The sequence below is a fragment of the Panthera pardus genome, unplaced genomic scaffold, assembly GCF_024362965.1.
Source record: "Panthera pardus isolate Hobbes unplaced genomic scaffold, ASM2436296v1 HiC_scaffold_4, whole genome shotgun sequence".
Lineage (NCBI taxonomy): Eukaryota > Metazoa > Chordata > Mammalia > Carnivora > Felidae > Panthera > Panthera pardus.
In genome coordinates this window covers 339771-361547 of record NW_026526969.1, presented here as the reverse complement: position 1 = coordinate 361547, position 21777 = coordinate 339771, and the positions used below count along the sequence as shown (strand labels likewise).

Sequence of the window (21777 nt, the reverse complement as noted above, 5' to 3'; positions counted from 1 at the left end):
CAAACTTATCAAAAAGAACAGAGAAAGGACCCAAATAGATAAAATCATGAATGAAAGAGGAGCGATCACAACCAACACCACAGAACTACAAACAATTATTAGAGAATACTATGAAAAATTATATTCCAGCAAACTGGACAATCCAGAAAAAATGGACAAATTCCTAGAAACTCACAAATGACCAAAATGGACACAGGCAGAAATAAAAAAACTGAACACACTCATCCATAAATAGCAAAAAAACTGAATCAGTAATCAAAAATCTCCCAACAAACAACAGTCCTGGCCCAGATGACTTCCCAGGGGAATTCTACCAGACATTTAACAAAGAGTTAATACCTATTTTTCTCAAATAGTTCAAAAAAAATAGAAATAGAAGGCAAACTTCCAAACTCATTCTATGGAACCAGCCTTACCTTGATTTCAAAACCAGTAAAAGACACCACTAAAAAGGAGAGTTACAGGCTAATATCCCTAATGAACATGTGTGCAAAAATTCTCAGCAAGACATTAGCAAATTGAATTCAACAGTACTTTAAAAGAATTAATCATTGGGGTGCCTGGGTGGCTCAGTCGGTTAAGCATCTGACTCTTGATATCAGCTCAGGTCACAATCGCACTGTTTGGGAGTTCTGGGCTCTGCACTGATAGTGGGGAGCCAGATTGGGATTCTCTCTCTCCTTCTCTTTCTGCCCCCTCCTGCTCACTCACACATACACTCTCTCTCCCTCAAAATAAATAAACTTAAAAAAAAAATTATTCACCATGACCAAGTGGGATTTATTCCTGGGCTGCAGGGCTGGTTCCATATTCATAAATCAATCAACATTATACACCACATTAAAAAGGATAAGAACCATATGATCCTGTCAACAAATGCAGAAAAAGCATTTGACAAAATACAGCATCCATTCTTTTTTTTTTTTTTTTTTTTTTTTTTGAGAGAGAGACATGAACAAAGAAGGGGCAGAGAGAGGGAGGGAGAGAATCCCAAGCAGTCTCCACATTGTCAGCACAAATGCAGGGCTCAAATTCATAAACCGTGAGATCATGACTTGAACCAAAACCAAGAGTTGGATGCTTAATTGACTGAGCCACCCAGGTGTCCCCAGCATCCATTCTTGAGGAAAAACACTCAACAGAGTAGGGATATATGGAACATACCTCACGTCACAAAGGCCATATACGAAAGACCCACGGCTAATATCATCCTCAATGGGGAAAAACAGAGAGCCTTTCCCCTATGGTCAGGAACAAGACAAGGATATCTACTCTCACCATTACTATTTAACATAGTACTGGAAGTCTCAGCCTCAGCAATAAGACAACAACAACAAAAAGGCATCCAAACTGGCAAGAAATAAGTAAACTTTCACTATTTGCAGATGACATGATATTATATGTAGAAAACCCAAGAGTCCATCAAAAATTTGCTAGAATGAATACATGAATTCAACGAAGTTTCAGGATATAAAATCAATGTGCAGAAATCTCGTTGTATTTCTATATACAAATAACAAAGCAGTAGAAAAAGAAATCAAGCAATCGATCTCATTGCAATTGCATCAAAAACTGTAAGATACCTAGGAATAAACCTAACTAGGTTTAAAGGTAAAAGATCTATACTCTGGAAACTACAGAAATGTTAAGAAAGAAATTGAAGATGACACAAAGAAAGGGAAAGACATTCCATGCTCATGGATTGGAAGAACAAACATTGTTAAAATGTCTATACTACCAAAGCAATCTACACGTTTAATGCAATCCATATCAAAATACCACCAGCATTTTTTTTGCAGAGCTAGAACAACCAATCCTAAAATTTTTATGAAAACACAAAAGACCCTGAATAGCCAAAACAATCTTGGAAAAGAAAATCAAAACTGGAGACATCATAATTCCAGATTTCAAGCTATAGTACAAAGCTGTAGTCATTAAGACAGTATGCTATTGGCACAAAAACAGACAGATCAATGGAACAGAATAGAAAACCCAGAAATGATCAACTAATCTTCAACCAAGCAGAAAAGAATATCCAATTGAAAAAAGATAATCTCTTCAACAAATGATGTTGGGAAAACTGGACAACCACATGCAGAAAAATGAAACTAGACCACTTTCTTACACCATACACAAAATAAATTCAAAATGGATGCAAGACCTAAATGTGAGACAGAAAACCATCAAAGTCATAGAGGAGAACACAGGCAGCAACCTCTTTGATCCCAGACAGAGCAACTTCTTACTAGGCACATCGCCAAAAGCAAGGGAAACAAAAGAAAACATGAACCAATGGGACTTCTTCAAGATAAAAAGCTTCTGCACAGCAAAGGAAACAATCAATAAAACTAAAAGGCAGTCTACAGAATGGGAGAAGATATTTTCAAACGACATACCTGAGAAAGGTTAGTATCCAAAATCTATAAAGAACTTATCAAACTCAACACCCAAAAAACAAATAACCCAGTTAAGAAATGGGCAGAAGACATGAACAGACACTTTTGTAAAGAAGACTTCCAGATGGCCAACAGACACATGAAAAGACGCTCAACATCACTCATCATCAGGGAAATACAAATCAAAATCACAATGAGATACCACCTCACATCTGTCAGAATAGCTAAAATTAACAACCCAAGAAACAACAGGTGTTGGCAAGGATGCAGAAAAAGGGGAACCCTTTTGCATTGCTGATCAAAATGCAAACTGGTGCAGTCATTCTGGAGAACAGTGTGGAGGTTCCTCAAAAAATTAAAAATAGGACTACCTTACAATCTAGTAATTACACTATTAGGTATTTACCCAAAGGATATAAAAATACAGATTCAAAGAGGTACATGCACCCCAATGTCCATAACGGCATTATCAATAATAGCCAAATTATGGAGAGAGCCCAAGTGTCCATTAACTGATGGATGGACAAAGATGTGATACACACACACACACACACACACACTGGAATATTACTCGGCCATCAGAAAAATGAAATCTTGCCATTTGCAATGACGTGGATGGAGCTAGAATGTATTACGCTAAGTGATATAAGTCAACCAGAGAAAGACAAATACCATATTGATTTCACTCATATGTGTAATTTAAGACACAAAATGGATGAATATAAGGGAAGGTGGGGGAGAGAAGAGAGGGAAACAAACCACAAGAGACTCTTGACAGACAGTGCACATGAGTGAGGGGCAGAGAGAGAGGGAGACAGAGAATCCAAAGCAGGCTCCGCACTGTCAGCATGGAGCCCAACATGGGACTTGAACTCATGAAACTGCGAGATTATGATGTAAGCCAAAACCAAGAGTTAAATGCTTAACTGATTGAACCACCCAGGCACCCCATATCAATAAGAGACTCTTACTGATAGAGAACAAACTACAGGTTGATGGAGGAAGGGTGAGCAGTGGGCTAAATGGGTAATGGGCATTAAAGAGGGCACTTGTTGGGATGAGCACTGGGTGTTGTATAAGAGATGAATCACTGAATTCTACTCCTGAAACCAATATTGCACTGTATGTTAACTAAAATTTAAATTAAAAAAAGGAAAAAAAACCAATAAAATGTCACATTCATGACATTTTCATGCTTCATATTTCTTAATTGCACTTATCACTGAGAGATCATATATTACATATTTTTTATTTATCTGCCTTTTCTAGAATATAAACTGCAGAGGAGCAAGGAACTTTATCCTGAAAGTCTGAAATGATACCTGGCACATGGTACATGTAAATATATTTTGAATGAATAAATGAGGCTTAAATTATTATTCAAATTTTGCTCACTTTCATTAATAGTTTTTAATGGTCTTGGTTGTTTACACATCCATATTTATTTATTTGCTTAACAGGCATTTATTTTATTTTATTTTTAAATGTTTTATTTATTTTTGGGAGAGAGAGAGAGAGAGTGTGAGCAGGGGAGGGGCAGAAAGAGAGGGGGACAGAAGATCCTAAGCAGGCTCTTCGTGGCAGCTGAGAGCCAATGCAGGGCTTGAACTCACGAGCCGTGAGATCATGACCTGATCTGAAGTCAGACACTTAACCAACTGAGCACCTAGGTGCCCCTATCAGGCATTTATTTTATACTGACCGTGAGCTGGAGATGGGGGTGGGGAAAATGTGTTTCTAATCTTACAGAGGAGTTAGACAAATGCACAAGTAATACAAAGGCATGAATAAGTGGGAAAGGGCAAGAAATGTTGAATATAAGGCATAGCCAGGTCTGAGTTTGTGATGAGTTTCACTTAAGTCTTATCAGAAGGATCTCAGAGACCTGGAGCAAGCTTTGCTATGGCCCAAATGCAAAAACAGAGAGTCATTCCACCATAGGCCTTGAGGAAGTGACTTAGGACTTGGCTGAATCTCCATTTCTCCTTCTATCTTATGAGGTACTTTCAATAATTCATTAGAAAGTAACGAGATAGAGTTTTATAAACTCTATAAACTCTTGTTATGCTAACAAGAGGGATTTAAGTCTGCTCCTGAAACATGATTGTTAGTTGTTTATCCCCTGGGTCTGAAGTCAAACCACTAAACAAGATACAAAGTTCACTTTAAAATCTTACTGCAATGATATCATCAGAATTAATTCAGAGTCCTGCGACAAGACAGCAAGACAGATGGTGGCACCAGCTTTTAAATATCATCTCAGAAGCTAGGAAGGCAGGGATGTTTAGCAACCTGTGAACTGACAAACAAAGAATTCATATAAAGAGGCACAGTAAAATGAAAGAAACAATTACTTAGGGGTCTGAAGTTCTCACCCTTAGTCTGGTTCTGCTTTTTACTAGTTATATAACCTTGGGGAAGTTGTTAAACTGTTTCCTCATCTGGAAAATTGGGACAGTAATAGCTCACACTGTTCTTATAAAGATCAAAAATATAATACACGGTTTTAAGATTATTGTCTCTAGAGTGAAATATACCACAAAAGACTCTTAATTATAGAGGGTTGATGGAGGGAGATAGGTGGGGGGCGGGCTAAATGGGTGAAGGGTGTTAAGGAGGGCACTTGCTGAGATGAGCATTTGGTGTTGCATGTAAGTGATCAATCACTGAATTCTACTCATGAAACTTAAAAAAAAAGTCTCTAAATCCATTCTCTACACTAAAAAGATCAAGGACTCCTTGGAGAAATGGTTGATTCCAGGTCTGGGGCATAGAGTGTACATGATGAGCCTGGATGGACATCTTGGTTTACCAGAAAACAAGGGCATTCTCCATGACTACTAGGTTAATGCCAAAAGAACACAGGAATCACAGGAAGGAGCTCCCACTGACCAAAGATGGAACAATTTGAGAAATAAAAAATAATAAAAATGAAGTTGATCAAACACATTGACTGTGTTTTTATAAGATTCATGAGTTTGGGGCACCTGGGTGGCTCAGTCGGTTAAGCGTCCAACCTCGGCTCAGGTCATGATCTCACCATGGCTTGCGGGTTTGAGCCCCACATTGGGCTCTGTGCTGACAGCTCAAAGCCTGGAGCCTGCTTCAGATTTTGTGTCTCCCTCTCTCTGCCCCTCCCCCACTCACAGTGTGTGTGTGTGTGTGTGTGTGTGTGTGTGTGTGTGTGTCAAAAGTAAATAAACATTTAAAAAAAAAGATTCATGAGTTTATTCTCAAGAGAAAAAAAACATAGAGTCCATTAGCATCCTGAAAATCCATCTTTAAAAGGGAATTATGGGTACCTGTCTGGCTCAGTTGGAAGAGCATGTGACTCTTAATCTTGGGGTCATGGGTTTGAGCCCCACAATGAGTGTAGAGATTAATTAAATAAATAAATAAACTTTTAAAAAAATAAAAGAGAATTAAACATTTGTCTTGCCTTTCTTGTCAAAATATATTTCAGGGTAACCAAATAGCCTAAGTCCATGAGAGAAAGACATCTAGCAAATAAATGTGGAAGAAATGATTGAATTATAAAATTATCATCTCATAGCCCCTAGTGAAATAATCGCAAATGAACATAATAGCAAATAAAGTAATGAACTATGGATGAAATCATTGGATAAAAGTTTATGTGGAACTTCACAATTTCAGGGAAAGGCTGTTACCATATGAGCCCATTGATCAGTCACAGCATCACTAAAGTTGGGACAATGAACTATTGTGGATCTCCTGTTGTGATACCAACACACATTACTTCCTAGGACCTTTTTCTTGCCCCCCAAATGGAATCTGAATATAAACAAACCTCTAGATTCAACCTCAATTTACAGGAAATATGGAAGAGAGAGGAACAAGTTAAATGACACCACAAAGAAGCAGACACATCCACAAAGTGGGACATTTTACAGGATAACTGACCCAAATTCTTCAACAAGTCAATGTCAGGGGAAAATGAAAAGGACAGGAAGACTGCCCTAGAATACGAGACTTCCAAGCAAACTTCATGTATAGATTTTGTACGTATTCTGAGGTCTTTTAGACAATCAGAGTAATTTGATTCTGGACTGTGTATTAGATAAAAACAGGACCAGTTGATTTTGTCAGGTGTGAAAATAACACTGAAGTTTATGTAAGAAAGGAGTCTAGTTTTTTAGAGCTGTATACTGAGAAATATAGGAGTAAAATGACATAAGATCTGCAGCAGAGGAAAACAAAGGGATATATAAAGCAAATATGACAAGTGGCACCGGGTGGCTTGGTCAGTTAAGCGTCTGACTCTTGATTTTGGCTCAGGTCATGATCTCAAGATTGGTGAGTTCAAGTCTGCAGCGGGCTCTCACTGACCGAATGGAGCTGGCTTCGGATTCTCTCTCTTCCTCTCTGTCTCTCAAAATAAATAAACTTTTTAAAAAATGTGACAGGTCTTGACAATTGTTCAATCCGTGTGATGGGATATGGGAGTCCACTGTTCTATTCTTTGCACTTTTAAGAATATCTTAGTATTTTTGTAACACAAAATCTAAAGAGTTTTTTTTAAGATCATGTATGGGGGAGTAGTAAAAGGATAAATATTAGTTTCTTTCCCAACAGCAAATGTAAGACACGTGGGTGGAAGAGAAAAATCCCCTCGGTGTTTTATTAAAAACACTCTCCTGGGACTTGTTCATTTAAAGAACCACCAAAATTGCCCTGAGAGCGTGGTATGTAGGCCACGCCCCACCAGGGATACGACTTCAGAGTGCGGAAGAAAAAATTAAAATGGGCAACAAACAGCAAGATCAAATATCTGGGAAGCACCCCCCCCCCAACTTTTTTTTTAAAGTAGGGTATTATTTTGATCTATTAAAAAGAAAATCCCCCAGGGGATAGCTGCAATTTTTGTGGGAAGACAATTATCTGGGCTACTTAAAGGCGTTTTTCGCAACAACTCCCTGAGAGAAGCTTTTAGAGACACACTAATTAGGTAATTAGACCTGGGAGTCGCCCCGGAGAGTAATGACTCCCGCCCCGCGGTGCAGCGGCGCCCCTCCGCTAAGAGGCCGACGTGGCCTTTTCCGGTGCAGTAACCCTGACGGATTCCTCTCTCCTTCGCCCCTCTCCTGGAGAACCCTTCCCCGCCCAGGGGATCCCAGCGCAATGTGCACTGACTGGCCGGACCCTCGGCTCGCGCTGAATACCCTGCACCGCCACTCCCTACTCCCGGCTCTCACCCCAAATTGCCGGCGCGAGGTTACCTCGTGTATTGTAGCCTAACTGCGGCACTTAAGTAACCGCGGATAATCCGAAATCGCGCGCAGTTCCGGGTCTTATAGCAGGCAGCGTGCCTTTTGCTTTATAATCCCTCGCTTAAAGCAATTAATTCACACTCCTTATCAAAAACGGGTACGGTGGAAAAGAAAAACAGCTAATGTATATATGGCCCTTCAAGCCATAAATACTTTCAACATTTTGATGAGTTTCCTTTCAATCTTTTATATAGACAGATCTTTAAAAAATACGCTACTGGGATACCAGAGATATTTCTTCAAAAGTGAATCTTTCACTTTACATTATTACTGAGCACTTTCTGATCTCATCAAACAGCCTAACAAAATGTTTACTGCTGATGAAAGTCCTCGGGAAGAACACACATTTTCTTTAAGTAGTCCCTTGTTGACACTTGTAGTTTTTCATTCTTGACCGACATAAAATGTTCGGTCGGATTTTGCCAAATGCCCCTCTCGCGGCGGCGGCGCACAGGCCCGGATAGACGAAGTGGTCACTGTGGCGGGGGCTGGAAAGCAGAGGGCCACGCGCGACCACTTCCCGGCTCTGTTAGGTCATCAATAAGCTCCGCCCCCGCAGGCACAGCCAATCGAAACGCGGGGCGGGGTCTCCCAGGAGCGCGCGCGTGCGCCGGCCGGCGGCCATGGGGGACGACGAGATGGGCCTGGCGTTTCTCAACGCCCGGGCTCGGGTCCGGCAGCCTCCAGCCGAGGCGTGGCCGCCCGTGAGCTCCGAGGACGAGCTCTACGATTGCCTGGATTATTACTACCTGCGCGACTTCCCGGCCTGCGGGGCCGGGCGCAGCAAGGGCCGGACGCGGCGCGAGCGGGAACTGCGCACCAACTGGCCAGTGCCCGGAGGTCACGAGCGCAAGATCGCGCAGAAGCTCCTCAACGGTCAGCGCAAGCGTCGCCAGCGCCAGCTGCAGCCCCGGGCGCGCACTCGCCTCGCCTGAGCACAGGTGCGTGCGGGCTGCACCTGGCCAGGACTCTGGGAAGCCCCGTGAGCGCCCTGGCCACCCGGTGCCTCTCGCGTCCGCCCTCTGTGACTGCACCCGGGCAGAGTCGCCTCCTTCCGAGGCTGCTTCGCGTTAGCGAGTCGTAGCTGGACCCCCAAAACACCCACCTGATCTCTTGGCTGCAATTAGAATAGTGTAAAACTCTACCTTTTGGAATTTTATAGTTGGGAGAAGAAGGGTCTAGGAAACGCAGAAACATCTTAAAAATATAAGAATTTACTTCCAGTGCGTATGCATGGGCTAAAGACAATAATTTATTTCTTTTTTGTCAGTTTTCTGCAGGATACCCGAAGGCCCTGATAAAAGTATTTTCTCTGACTCCAGCTGTAACTGTGGTCGTAAGGGGGAGAATCCGTGTTGGTCAACATAACTTCTTTCCGACATCACTTAAGTTTACCGCTCCAGTATCTTTTCCTTACTGATTGTTAATTAAGTAACATCCAAGTGTCCAAGTGCGTATGCCTTTTTAGGGTTTTTAATTAAAAGCAAGAATGGCATTTTAACTCTTCTGGGGTTTTTTTTTTTTTTTCAGTTGCTACGGTAACTCGTTTCAAATATACAAATATTTGAGTTCATCTTAATGTGTAATAGGGGGAGAACAAAGAGAGGAATGTGTGCAAGATTTCAACCCCCTGTCATAGATGCAGTGTGCAGGTTTAATATTTGTTTGCCAGAATAGGAATATTTTAAGTTGTAAGAGTGTGTACTGAACAGTTGCTAGATTCTCCGCACTGCTGATCCCACAACAGTCCTTTCATGTGGACGCTGCTGTCTCCCATTTTGTAGAGGGGATTCTGAGGCAAAGGAGTTCAAATCACTCTTCAGAGGTCATGCAGCTGGTTACAAAGAAGACCAGGTATAGCAGATACTCAAAAGCCTTCATTCATTCCACCATCACAGTTTTCCTCTATTGTACACAATATTCTGGGGTGCAGTACCACCCACAAACTTCAGCTCCAACGATGAGAGTTGAGATGTGGTTTAAAAAGTATGCAGAATACATCAGGGTGGTTGTCTTTCTCTTCAGTCTGCATTCCTTAGGCCTCTGCACCCAATGGTGAGTCCTTGGTTAGGAGAGAAGGATGGTGCGTACTGGAAGGAGCAGCCTGAATTTTAATCTTCTGGCTGTTCATCGCTGTGGCATTCAGCACGCTTTTGAGGCATTCAGCACGCTTTTCAAGTTACACCAAGCCTGGAGTTTCTCATTTGTAAAATGGAATGATACTGGATTACCTTACCACACTGGATTATAGATTAAATATATAAAACATCTCACACAATTAAGTATGTAAGAGGTACTCAATAAATAGTAAGTATTTTTAAGTTTACAAAACAGAATCTCCTTCCTCTCTGGTCAGTCTTCAATTCTTTCATTCACTACATTCATTCTTTTAAAATGTCTCCAGACGGTGTGCTGTAATAGGAATTCTGGCTTTGGAGTCAAACACCTGTGTGAACTTGGGCAAATAGCTTAAACTCCAAGTATCTGTTTCCATATCCATAAGATGGGGATAAAACAGTACTTACTTAAAGAGTTCTTGTGAGGTGTGGGTGCCTGGGTGGCTCAATGGGTTAAGCGTCTGACTTTTGGTTTTGGCTCAGGTCATGATCTCATGATTCATGGGTTTGGGCCTATGTTGGTCTCTGCAGTGTCACTGATTGGGATGCTCTCTCTCTGCCCCTCCCCCATGTTCACTTTCTTCTCTCTAAATAAATAAACTTTAAGAAATAGTTTTTGTGGGGTGTAAATAAAATAATACATGTAAAGCTCTTAGTGCCTGGTATACAAAGGCACTCACATGATTGTTGTATATGTGCTGCCAGAGTGAGCATGGCACTCACATCATTAGTAGTATTCCCATTGTCACCGTCTTAGCCTTCGATTTTTTTTCCCTTACCCCTATTCTGCTGTGTCTCATACACCATATGCAGATTAATCTTCCAAAGACCATTTTATTTATTTTCAAAAAAATTTTTTAAATATTTATTTCTGAGACAGAGCATGAGTGGGGGAGGGGCAGAGAGAGAGGGAGACACAGAATCTGAAGGAGGCTCCAGGCTCTGAGCTGTCAGCACAGAGCCTGACACAGGGCTCGAACTCAGACTGAGATCATGACCAGAGCTGAAGTTGGACACCCAACCGACTGAGCCACCCAGGCACCCCTCCAAAGACCATTTTAAATATATAAAAACCCTCAATGACTGCTCTAATCCTGTAGGATAAAAAGCCTAGATTCCTTATATTGTCCTGGAAGTCATCTCTTGGATTTTCTTAAATTTTGTACTACAACTTCCAAAAACATACTCTGGATCTTGACACAGATCTTCTGTCCTCCATATTTGATTCTGCTTTATTTCAATCTGTGCTGTCCTACTCACCATGCCCTTTTCCCCTTTGTAATTTTAATCTTTCTAAAACAAATTCCACCTGTACTTAATTTTAAGTGCCACTTTCTCCCTGAATCTTTCATCCACAGTGAATAGCCATTCCTTTGAAATCCTTAGAACTTCATAACCACTTAACCTCCTAACCACTTGTATTTTGTATTTTTAGATCAACAGTTAAAAATTCACTAACTGGTTCATTCTTTTTTTGTCTGGTATGTGCAAGGCACTGTAATCATATGTCTTTGTTAGCCAAAGGAAAAACTACATTTAGAGTGCAAGGACCTTAATGTCTTAAACATCTCAGTTCCTACACAATTCTTGCTGTGAAGTACAGCATACCCAGACAGACACAAGCCATGTCAAAGCAACACTCTATTAGATGTTCTAACTAGATTTTGCTCACCTTAGATACTAGAACCTTTACAGTTTAAATATAGTAACTGTAGAAATTGTGTATTAGTTACCTATTGCTGTGTAATTACTCAAAAACTTAGTGACTTAAAGCAACATATCTCAGTTTCTGGGATTGCAGAATTCAGAAGTGGCTAACAAGGTGGCTCTAGCTTAGGGTCATGAGGTTGGAGAGTAATTAGGCTCCACTTTTTGAAGGGAGTGTCTAAGAATCTGTGGATGTATTTTAAACCACCATGGTATGTTTAATTAGTTTAAGGATGTTCATTTTAGACAAATTGGAAAATATGACCAAACAAACAAAAAAAAAGGAAATCAATACCCAGTGGATAACATCACTACTTGAGTGTACATAATTCCAGCCTTTAAAAATACATGAACTTTCTCAATACAAACCTACTATGTATACTACTTTGTAATTGTTCTTTCCCTTGATACACTATGAAGATACTTTTCATGTCAGATATTCTTTCATAATACTTTAAATAGCTGCATAGCATTTCATGTGTATATATCATAACTTTATTTCTGTATTGTAGGATACTTACTAGTTTTCCCTACTTTATGGAATTTGTTAAACATCTTTATAGCTAATTTCTTTCCACATTCATGAGTGTTTCTTGAATTCCTGGATTTCTGTGGAATTTCTGGAACAGATCTGCACAATTTTAAAACTTCTGCTATCTACAGCCTAATTTGGGTAAAATTTTATTGTAGTCATCAGGAGTCCATTCATCCAAATGTCAGCATCAAATATCTGTAACAATGCCTGCAAGAGTTCTTTGTTCAAATTTTGATCACTGTGAATTTGTTGAGAATGACTGAAATCACTATGGAATGAGAAGTTGTTACATACATTTTACTAAAGAGGGAACTTCAGCATATTTATCCTGGCCAACTACAAATGATATGTAGCAGAATTCTGAAATTTTTTTTCAATTCCTGTTTTTATTAGTTTTAATTTTTACATGTTCTTAATCTGTATTTGAGTAGAGGTAATATATTAACTGTTTCAGAATCCAAAACATAGAAAATGTTTTCAGTAAAAGTCCCACCTTGTGCTACAGCCACCCAGTCCTACTTCCTGAAGGCAACTAACAGTGTTTCGTGTTAGCAGTGTTAACAGCTGCAGGTAGTTTATGCATATTAATAGTCTTTTCTCTCCATGTTACACAGCACAGTACATTCAATTCTGCCTCTTGCCTTTTTTCTCTTGACAGTTTCTCTTGGTATCTTTCATACTAATAATAACAGAGAGGCTTTTTTATTCCTTTTTATAGCTGCATATTGTGTGCTGTGCCTTTTTTAAAAACCAGTATTATACTGACAAGAATTTAGGTTGTTTCCAATCCTTTACTATTACAAAATAACCTTGTACAAATACCTAATATTCTTTCCTCAATGTAAGAATTAACAACTTAGCCAGGTATGATTAAAATTGTCTCTGTTCTGGATACCTGTCTTAATTGTCCAAAGTTATGCTCATTCAAGCTCTTCTGCTCTCTGCCTTCAGAGTCCTTTATAGGGCTCCTTTACTCCGTCTCTGCTTATGAATTATCCAAAGACAAATACAATGTCATATCATTTGTAAAGCTTTCATTATAGTTCTGTGAAAATAAAACTTTTTCATGAAAGGTTACTGCATTATTTACCCTTCGGTTCCACAAACATTCTGCTGTTACTGGAAACAATGTGCTTTCACTGGAAAAACTACTAACCTCTGGTGGAAGGGGAAATTTTCTGTTTGACACCCTAGCAGAAATGGAGAGTCCACCTTTCCTTTTCTCCTCCATAAATCCCATCCCATCCCAAGGACCTTCCCATGAAGCCATCCTTGAAATACCACTAACCAAAAAAAAAAAAAAAAAATTAATTAAAAAAAAAGAAATACCACTAACCAACTTTTCCACTACTGCAGAGGCCCTAAAACGTTACTGTTATAACTATGTCACATCGACAATCACTAAAACATACAACCGTGGGGACTTCGCAATTGCTGTTCCCTCTACCTGGAATGCCATTACCCTTGATAAACATTTTGTTTGTTTCCCTGCTTCCTCAAGCAGTCTATTCAAATACTCTTTTTTTTTTTTTTAATTTTTTTTTTCAACGTTTTTTATTTATTTTTGGGACAGAGACAGACAGAGCATGAACGGGGGAGGGTCAGAGAGAGAGGGAGACGCAGAATCGGAAACAGGCTCCAGGCTCCGAGCCATCAGCCCAGAGCCTGACGCGGGGCTCGAACTCACGGACCGCGAGATCGTGACCTGGCTGAAGTCGGACGCTTAACCGACTGCGCCACCCAGGCGCCCCTCAAATACTAACTCTTCCAAGAGTTCCTGCCCTCTCCGACTTCTAACTCCCCATCTCACTCACCATACTTTGGCTTCATATCACCACTACCTGATTTACGTAGACGTTTCTGTCTCTCCTCAAACTTTAAATTCCACGAAGGTAGTCTTGTTTTATTTGGTGCTGTATCTTATCTGTAGAACCTAGCTAGCACTTGGAAATCATTCAGAACATTTTTATTAATAGTGAATAAATACTATCCCAATTATGGGCACAAGTTCTATGACATAACGAAAAGGGTCTGAAACTATATAGTAATACATAAGTGTAAGGCATTATTACGATCTGATCTTAACTTGTTGCCTGAGTCCACAAAGAAGAGAAATACAAATAGAATAAACTCAGCTTTGTCGGTGTTGCCTAAAGTTTTCAGTTTCCTTGGTTCAGTTCACATTGTGTGCCCACACTGTGCCTCAAAAAAATACCCAAATAAATAACCTTAATGCTGAGAAAAGTTAATTTGCCTAAGGTCCAGTTGCAGAACGCCAGATAATCTGCCTCGCTCTCAAGGCTGGATCTGTCTACCATATATTTGAAAGAAGTGCGACGGTGCTCATACCCTACAAAGCAAACAGCTAGCGGCTCAGACTAGCAGCATCAAGCTGGAAGTACACTTGCAGAGTAACCTCAGGCACTTCCGGTCTCCTAAATGAACCTGGGGCGGAGCTCATGACGTTAACCGCGTACGACGACGCGCCGCCATGACGTCCTGCTCTTCCAGTGACCTTCAGGGCACGCGGAGACGTCGGTGATCGAGAGGCCTCTGCCTGGGCACTGATTGGTCGCGCGCGGAGGCCAAGCCCGCCCCCCGTTTTCCGCTCACCAGCTCGCAGAAGCCGCCGGGGTCTCCGCAGAGTCTTGCGTTTCTAGACGCCGAGCCGCCCTGCAGTTGCCATGCCGCGTGGAAGTCGGAGCCGTACCTCCCGCATGGCCCCTCCGGCCAGGTGAGACCACCGCGGGGTTTGGGGCCTTGCCGGCGCCGTGACGCACACGGAGGCCGCAGTAGGCCTCGCCGCCGCCTGGTGGAGGCTGGCGGAGGCTCGTGGAGGCCGCTGTAAATGCTGCGGCCTTGGTGCGTCCCCACCCGCCGCAAGCTGGTTGTAAATGGGCTTTGGCTAGGTATCCCGTTAGTGGCAAACTTCCTAATTTTGAGTGTCCGTGAGTTATTACTGAAAATACTGTAGAGCTCATTTGAAAAGTATTTTGAGTTTATTTAAATAATCTCTACACCCAACATGGGACTCGAACTCAGGATCCCGGCGATCAAGAATCACCCGCTCTTCCGACTGAGGCAGCCAAGTGCGCCTAAAGCTCATTTTAAGTTAAAATGGGCAAGTCCTCCAAAGAAGTGGATATGTGTAAGTGTAAACAGGCTGAAACTTTAAAAGTAGCAGAAAAAAACAAAAACCAAAAACCAGTGTTGGAGAAAGGTAGTAAAATCAGGAAAATGATCTCATTTCGATAAACTGAATAATCTTTGAGCACCAGCAATGAGCGTTCCAGGGACTCAGCCCAGTCAGGGACGTAGTTCCTAAAGCCTCACACGTACATGATGTTTTTTAGTTCATAAAATATTTTAAATTTTTTTTTAAGTTTATTTATTTTGAGAGAGAGCGAGCAGGGCAGGCGCAGTGAGAGGGAGAGAGAGAATCCCAAGTAGGCTCCGTGCTGCTAGCACAGAGCCTGATGGGGCTTAATCCCACCACTGTGAAATCATGACCTGAGCAGAAGTTAGTGTCAGCCGCTTAATTGACCGAGCCACCAAGGCTCAGTTCATAAAATACTTTTAAGATGTACTTCCAGTTATACTTTAACCTTAGGGATAGATGTTATTCCTGTTTTACGGAAATCAGGAAACTGGAGACTCAGAATAAGTGATTTGTCCAAGGTTATGCTACCAGTAAGTAGGAAAGCCAGGTCTGACCACAGTTTTCCAGTGGCCAGTTTAGGACGTTTAGCCCAGTACCACATTGCTTTCCAGCAGTAAGGTGGATTGTGTTCACACAGGATGCTAGGAGTGTAGGGAAGCAGTTCACTTAATGGAAAGAAGCTTCTCACCAAAGGACAGAAAACCGCATTTTTGTAAAGTGATGCCAGATGCCACCTGATTGGAAGCAAAGTCATTAGGTTTTCTGACCTAGCCTTATTTGGTTGAAGAGCTCCCAAGGAAACTCTAAAAATGTGCAGAGGGAATATAACATGTGAAGATTTTTAAAGCAGTGCAGGACATGTTAGTGAAAATGCTGAAAGCATCTCAATGTCCTACGGGATGGGATACAATTGAAATTTTGGTGTAACAGTTCAGGCAAGTCACTCCTATTTACTGGTCTTCGGTTTCCTAATCTGAAATGAAGGAATTAGATTGTATTATTTCCCCCATATGACTATTTGCATATGTTTACTAAGATGATACCAACTCAGTTACACTTAGCCTCACTTGACCTAAAATTGCCAAGTCCCACATGTTCTCCCTCTCATTATTTTTTACCTAATACTAGATGACATATTAATTGATCCCTCAATAGTGTCATGAAGGCAGAGGTTTTTGTCTTTTAACAGGTCGATTCCCAGCACCTACAATGATACTTAACCCTAGTATCTGAATGGGTGGATTCTCTAAAGACCTTTTAAACTCTTAATATTTTATGATTTTTATGAGGTATTGGAATAACTGTGTTCTGTAAAGCTACTCTAGGGTATACGAATACATAGAAATGCAAAAAGCAGGCAAAGATAGTTTATACTTGGTGATTATAACCTTAAAAGGTTAAAGAGACAAAATGATGTAAATAGTTCTGGGAATTGTGTTCCGTAAAGTTTTCTGGTTTGCATAGAGTATTTGTATTTAAGAATTAAAAATGAAGATCCTGAAGTTTATTTTCATTTACATTTGACTTATGAACAATGAATGGTTTAGGGGCACTTACCTCCGGTACAGTCAAATCTGTGAATAAATTTGGACTCCCCAATAACCTAACTTCTGTTAGCCTACTGTTGACTGGAAGCCTTACCAAAAATATAAACAGTTGATTAACGTGTATTTTGTGTGCTATATATATTATAATACTGTAATCTTACAATAAAGTAAGCTAGAGAAAAAATGTTACTAAGAAATCATGCAGTACTACACTTAGTTATCAGAAAAAATCCACATATAAGTGGACCCGCAAGTTCAAACGTGGGTTGTTCAAGGGTCAAGGTACAGTTTCTTTAAGCTGACAATTTGAAACCTGGTAGGAAGTGTGAACTTCATACTTTGTGTTCTTTTCTTTCACAGCCGGGCACCTCAGATGAGAGCTGCACCCAGACCTGCGCCAGCCGCTCAGCCGCCGGCGGCAGCTCCACCATCTGCTGTTGGCTCACCTGCTGCTGCACCCCGGCAGCCAGGTCTGATGGCCCAGATGGCAACCACCGCAGCTGGCGTGGCTGTGGGCTCTGCCGTCGGGCACACGCTAGGTCATGCCATCACTGGGGGCTTCGGTGGAGGAAGTAATGCTGAGCCTTCAAGGCCTGACATCACTTACCAGGTAGGATTTTATGCATTTTGTTTTCCAGTGGTATATTATGGGAAAAACCAGTTATTTGTAAATTCATATAATATAGGTACTGTCTGTGATTTTAGAATCCACAGTGCTGTTAACAGAAAACGGGTTATCAAAAGTCACATTTGGCAGCTGAGTTAGTGCCTTAGGCCAGCAGCATCAAGTACTGTACAAATTGTATTTGTTCCCAGGGAGTAGAATAGCAGTTCAACCTGATCCACTGAAAAACAGCCATTTTCCCCTTATTTTAAGGAATTTGTCTTGGTGACTCTTAACTAATTCAGTCTCCATCTTAGTTAAGTATTTAAAAATCTCTTTAATAGCTCTGTGCTGTTTTCTGATCTTTTGTCTGTTATTTGCCCACTGCCCCTCTTTTTTGAAGTATGTGAATTTTCTCCTCTGATGGGCTTGAATATATACTCTGTTGTGTTTCTGGTATATTTGACACTCATCCATCTATTTTTCTGTAATAGTTTCACTTTGTCATTCATGAAACTTTTCACTGAACCCCCCCACTGGTATTTAGGTATGCACATAACCATTTCACTTTATTTGCATGTTTGTTCTTGAATCTTTCTGATTATAACTGGAATTTTGTTAAAGCCCATTTGCTTTCTGCCTTAAAGTTTTTCACTTTCATTGTTATTAGATGGAAACTTGAATTTGCATTCTGGTTCTAGTTGTGGTTCCCCAGTTGGCCTCAAAGACATTAGATACTGTTCTTTGTTCAGGTCTAGATCTAATTTCCTTTCTCAATGGTCCTGAATGTTATGCCTTTGCAGGAGCCTCAGGGAACCCAGCCAGCATACCAGCAGCAGTTTGGCCCCTGCCACTATGAGATGAAACAGTTCCTGGAGTGTGCCCAGAATCAGGGTGACCTTAAGCTTTGTGAAGGTTTCAGCGAGGTGCTGAAACAGTGCAGATTTGCAAATGGTAGGTGATGCATCAATCTGTGATTAAAACTGCATCTGCTCGGGGAGGGGAGGGTGGGTGATGGGTATTGAGGAGGGCACCTTTTGGGATGAGCACAGGGTGTTGTATGGAAACCAGTTTGAAAATTAATTTCATATATTGAGAAAAAAAAACTGCATCTGCTCAGTTCACAGCATGGTACTCCTGGACCCTAGAGAACTTTGGGAGTCTGTGTTTAATAAATTAATTTGACAAGTTAGAGGAGATTTGGTTTACATTATTCTAAAAATAATCTAACTCTTCTAACAAAGGACTGGTTCAGAGGTTTCTAGTCATAAGCTTTTACCAGTAATGTTCTGAATCTCATTCTTCTGTAAGTGGGTATAGATTAGTGTGTCAGGTCTTGTTCTGGTTATGGGATGTAAGTGATCTAGCCATAAAGCTGTGAATAGAAAATTACATTCCATTTTCACCAAAGTCCAAGAATGGACATAAAGACTCATGTGTTGTTGGCATTCCCCACACCTGATTTGAGAGAGAAGAGTTTCTTAAATCCCTCAGTGCAACTCTGATATTTGGGCTGTCTAGAATGTTGACAGTGAAGTTGTTTTTACATAATTTCCTCCTATCAACCTAAGAATTCACCATCTATTAAAATGCTTATTTTCATTTTCAGGCATGAACTGATAACCTTGGGCTTTTATCCCTCTTTTTATCATTTGGAGGGCTTCTGCTTTGCTAAGAAGGTACAGCTATTGTTCTTCTAACTTACCTTTTCTATTTGCAGGATTAGCCTAATCAAGAAGTTCAAGTTGAAGATATGAAAAATCATCTCCCATGACCAAGTTAATTTAGCATAAAAATATAACTGATAGTGAAGAAATAAAGTGTAAAACCACCAGTTAAACCTCTCCTCTATCATTAAATACAGCTTTCTTCAGAATTGGAATGAAAACAGGTATTCTTACTGCATAGAAGTTCATTGTGAGATAGTTTTGAGTTTGGAACTGGGCAGATGTTCGTGTGCCTCCTTAAACCAGCTTTTGTGACATTGTGAATTAATTAGAATAAAGTGATTTTCTCCCAGAATGTGGCGTCTTTTAAGTGACCTTTTAAGATGTGGTTTTGAAGATTATAAATTAGGTACAGTATATACATGTTGAACATACGCATTTTGCAAAAGAACACAATTGTCTCAACATGTCTTTATTTACTTCGTAGTCTCAGTATTAAATAAGCATCCACCTGGGGCTCCTGGGTGGTTCAGTTGGTTAAGCGACCGACTTCAGCGACTTCAGCTCAGGTCATGATCTCGTGGTTTGTGAGTTCAAGCCCCACGTCGGGATCTGCGCTGACAGTTCAGAGCCTGGAGCCCATTTCGGATTCTGTGTCTCCCTCTCTCTCTGCCCCTCCCCTACTCACACTCTGTCTCTCTTTCCTTCAAAAATAAATGAACAACCACCAAAATAAGTTAGCATCCACCTGGAGGATCTGACAATTCCCTGAGGAGCTTTTGTAGAAAAGTAGTTATGTAAGGAGTAGCTCACTAGCAAACACAGTGCTCGTTAAAAGGGTTCTGGGGAGGTGGGGGGTGGCTGAGTCAGTTTTAAGCATCTAACTGTTGCTTTCAGTGCAGTTGATGATCTCAGTTCGTGGGATTAAGCCCTGCGTCGGGCTCTGTGCTGACAGCATGGGGCCTGTCTGGGAATCTCTCCCTCTCTACCCCTCCCATGCATACTCTCAAAATAAATAAATAAACTAAAAAAAAAAAAAAAGCTCCAGTTGGAAGGTCAGTGTTTCTTAAACTGAGCAGTAACAGGAAACTGTTTAAAATAATACTTCTAATCGACTGAGTGATAAAGGAAACAGGAATAAACCCCATTACAAGTGGATTCCTGTGGCCAGGTCAGCACATGTCCTAACCGCTGATCTGTCCAATTAATTGGTCAGAGATGAAAACCATTGTCTTTTGCAGTTCCCCTGCAAATGTTTTTCTTCTGTAAGGTACTGTAGTTACCCTTTCTTGAAAGACTCAAGCTCATTGCAACTGCCCATTCCATGTTGCCTTAAGGAGATAGACTCAATTTGGGGTGCATCGTTTTTAAAAATGAACTGAGCTCCATTTCTCACAACTCAAAAATTCATTTGCTTGGAGTTGACCTCCAGTCTACATTGTGCTCTGCAGTTTTCCAACTTCCAAATACACCTTTTCGAGGCTGATTTTTTCCCCCCATCTATAAGATTCAGAGACCTGTGAGTAAAATGGTATTGAGTTTAGTCAGTTGCTGCCTGCTGCCCGCTGCCTCCTGTTCTCAGCTGTGTTCTTAGAATGCCCTACTCTTGTCGAGTTCCTGAAAGTGACCAAGACCACCTTGCCTGAATTACCACAGACAGTTCACAACCGGCAAGACCCCAGCATATTTGCTTCTGGATTCATCTGTGGGCTCCTTTGTCCATTTTCCCTGGAAGTATGTGACTTCATAGTGTTAATGCCCCTTATGTCCAAGGGCCGATGGCGTATGGTGACTAGCCAAATAGTTTATTGTTGAATCAATGAACCAAAGGAAAATGAACCATTGACATCAATAAAATGCAAGAGTCTGGCTGGCCTGGCCTCTCCCTTGTAGGAGCCAGGGCTACCCAGAGATGGGCACAGGGAATAATCCACTAGATGCACTGGCCCTTTGCCCTGAGTTCAGAAGGGATTTTGTTAAGCATTGAAAGTATAAAGCACAAGTCCACTCTACAGCTTTGCATCAGGACCACAAAAAGAGGAGGTGGGAGCTTACAGTAAGTGAAAGGAAATTGAGGTGTTTTCATCATTGGAGCCAGATGTTGCATCTCAGTTAAGCAGAGGCCTTAATGCGTAGTAGACCCAAAGTCCTTCCCAGTGCCCGTTTATATAGAAATCAAGCAGTGTTTCCCAGGAGTGAAAGAAATAGATGGTCAGCATGAATAAAGGAAAGAGCTCTTGGGCCCATACCTGGGGTTCATCTAGGCCTTCCTTACCTACTTCATGACCTTGAGCAAGTCACATTCTCTTTAAAATTGCCTTAATACCAGAGTTTTGGGGTCCAAGTGAGAATGTGCAAGTGCTTTGTGAAATGCTAATCAAATGGGTGCTTGTGGGCTCAGCCTCTGTGTGAAGCACTGTATTAGCCCTCCCTTCATTTGGTATATTAGAATTAGGGGTTTGAAAAAAGGTAGCTTTAGGGGCACCTGGGTGGCTCAGTTGGTTAAGCATCTGACTTCGGCTCAGGTCATGATCTCTTGGTTGGGGGTTCGAGCCCCGCATTGGGCTCTGTGCTGACAGCTCAGAGCCTGGAGCCTGCTTTGGATTCTGTGTCTCCCTCTCTCTGCCCCCTCCCTGCTCACATTCTGTCTCTCTCTCAAAAATAAATAAACATTAAAAAAAATTTTTTTAATAAAAAAAAAAGAAAAAAGGTAGCTTTAGAATGAGAGAGAGCAATACGTCAGTGTCAGCATGTTG

At 41.1% G+C, this 21777-nt stretch overlaps 2 protein-coding genes across 2 annotated transcripts; both read left to right on the top strand.

Moving 5' to 3' along the window:
• Positions 1-8271: 8271 nt before the first annotated feature.
• On the top strand, positions 8272-9185 carry NUPR2 (nuclear protein 2, transcriptional regulator). Its single transcript, XM_019421773.2, has 2 exons — positions 8272-8625; positions 8955-9185. The coding sequence occupies exon 1, from the start codon at positions 8308-8310 to the stop codon at positions 8617-8619; it is 312 nt and encodes a 103-aa protein (XP_019277318.2). The 5' UTR covers positions 8272-8307; the 3' UTR covers positions 8620-8625; positions 8955-9185.
• Positions 9186-14615: 5430 nt separating this feature from the next.
• On the top strand, positions 14616-19376 carry CHCHD2 (coiled-coil-helix-coiled-coil-helix domain containing 2). Its single transcript, XM_019421772.2, has 4 exons — positions 14616-14777; positions 17111-17360; positions 18158-18308; positions 19075-19376. Exons 1-4 carry the CDS (start codon positions 14728-14730, stop codon positions 19083-19085), a joined length of 462 nt encoding a protein of 153 aa, XP_019277317.1. The 5' UTR covers positions 14616-14727; the 3' UTR covers positions 19086-19376.
• The last annotated feature ends 2401 nt before the right edge of the window (positions 19377-21777 follow it).

What these genes read in the sequence shown, in the direction of transcription:
- NUPR2 (XM_019421773.2), top strand. Translation starts at nt 8,308, where the DNA reads ATGGGGGACGACGAGATGGGCCTGGCGTTTCTCAACGCCCGGGCTCGG.
- CHCHD2 (XM_019421772.2), top strand. Translation starts at nt 14,728, where the DNA reads ATGCCGCGTGGAAGTCGGAGCCGTACCTCCCGCATGGCCCCTCCGGCC. An exon ending in CGCATGGCCCCTCCGGCCAG is followed by an intron (nt 14,778 to 17,110) that starts GTGAGACCACCG and finishes TTTCTTTCACAG; the next exon opens with CCGGGCACCTCAGATGAGAG. An exon ending in GGCCTGACATCACTTACCAG is followed by an intron (nt 17,361 to 18,157) that starts GTAGGATTTTAT and finishes ATGCCTTTGCAG; the next exon opens with GAGCCTCAGGGAACCCAGCC.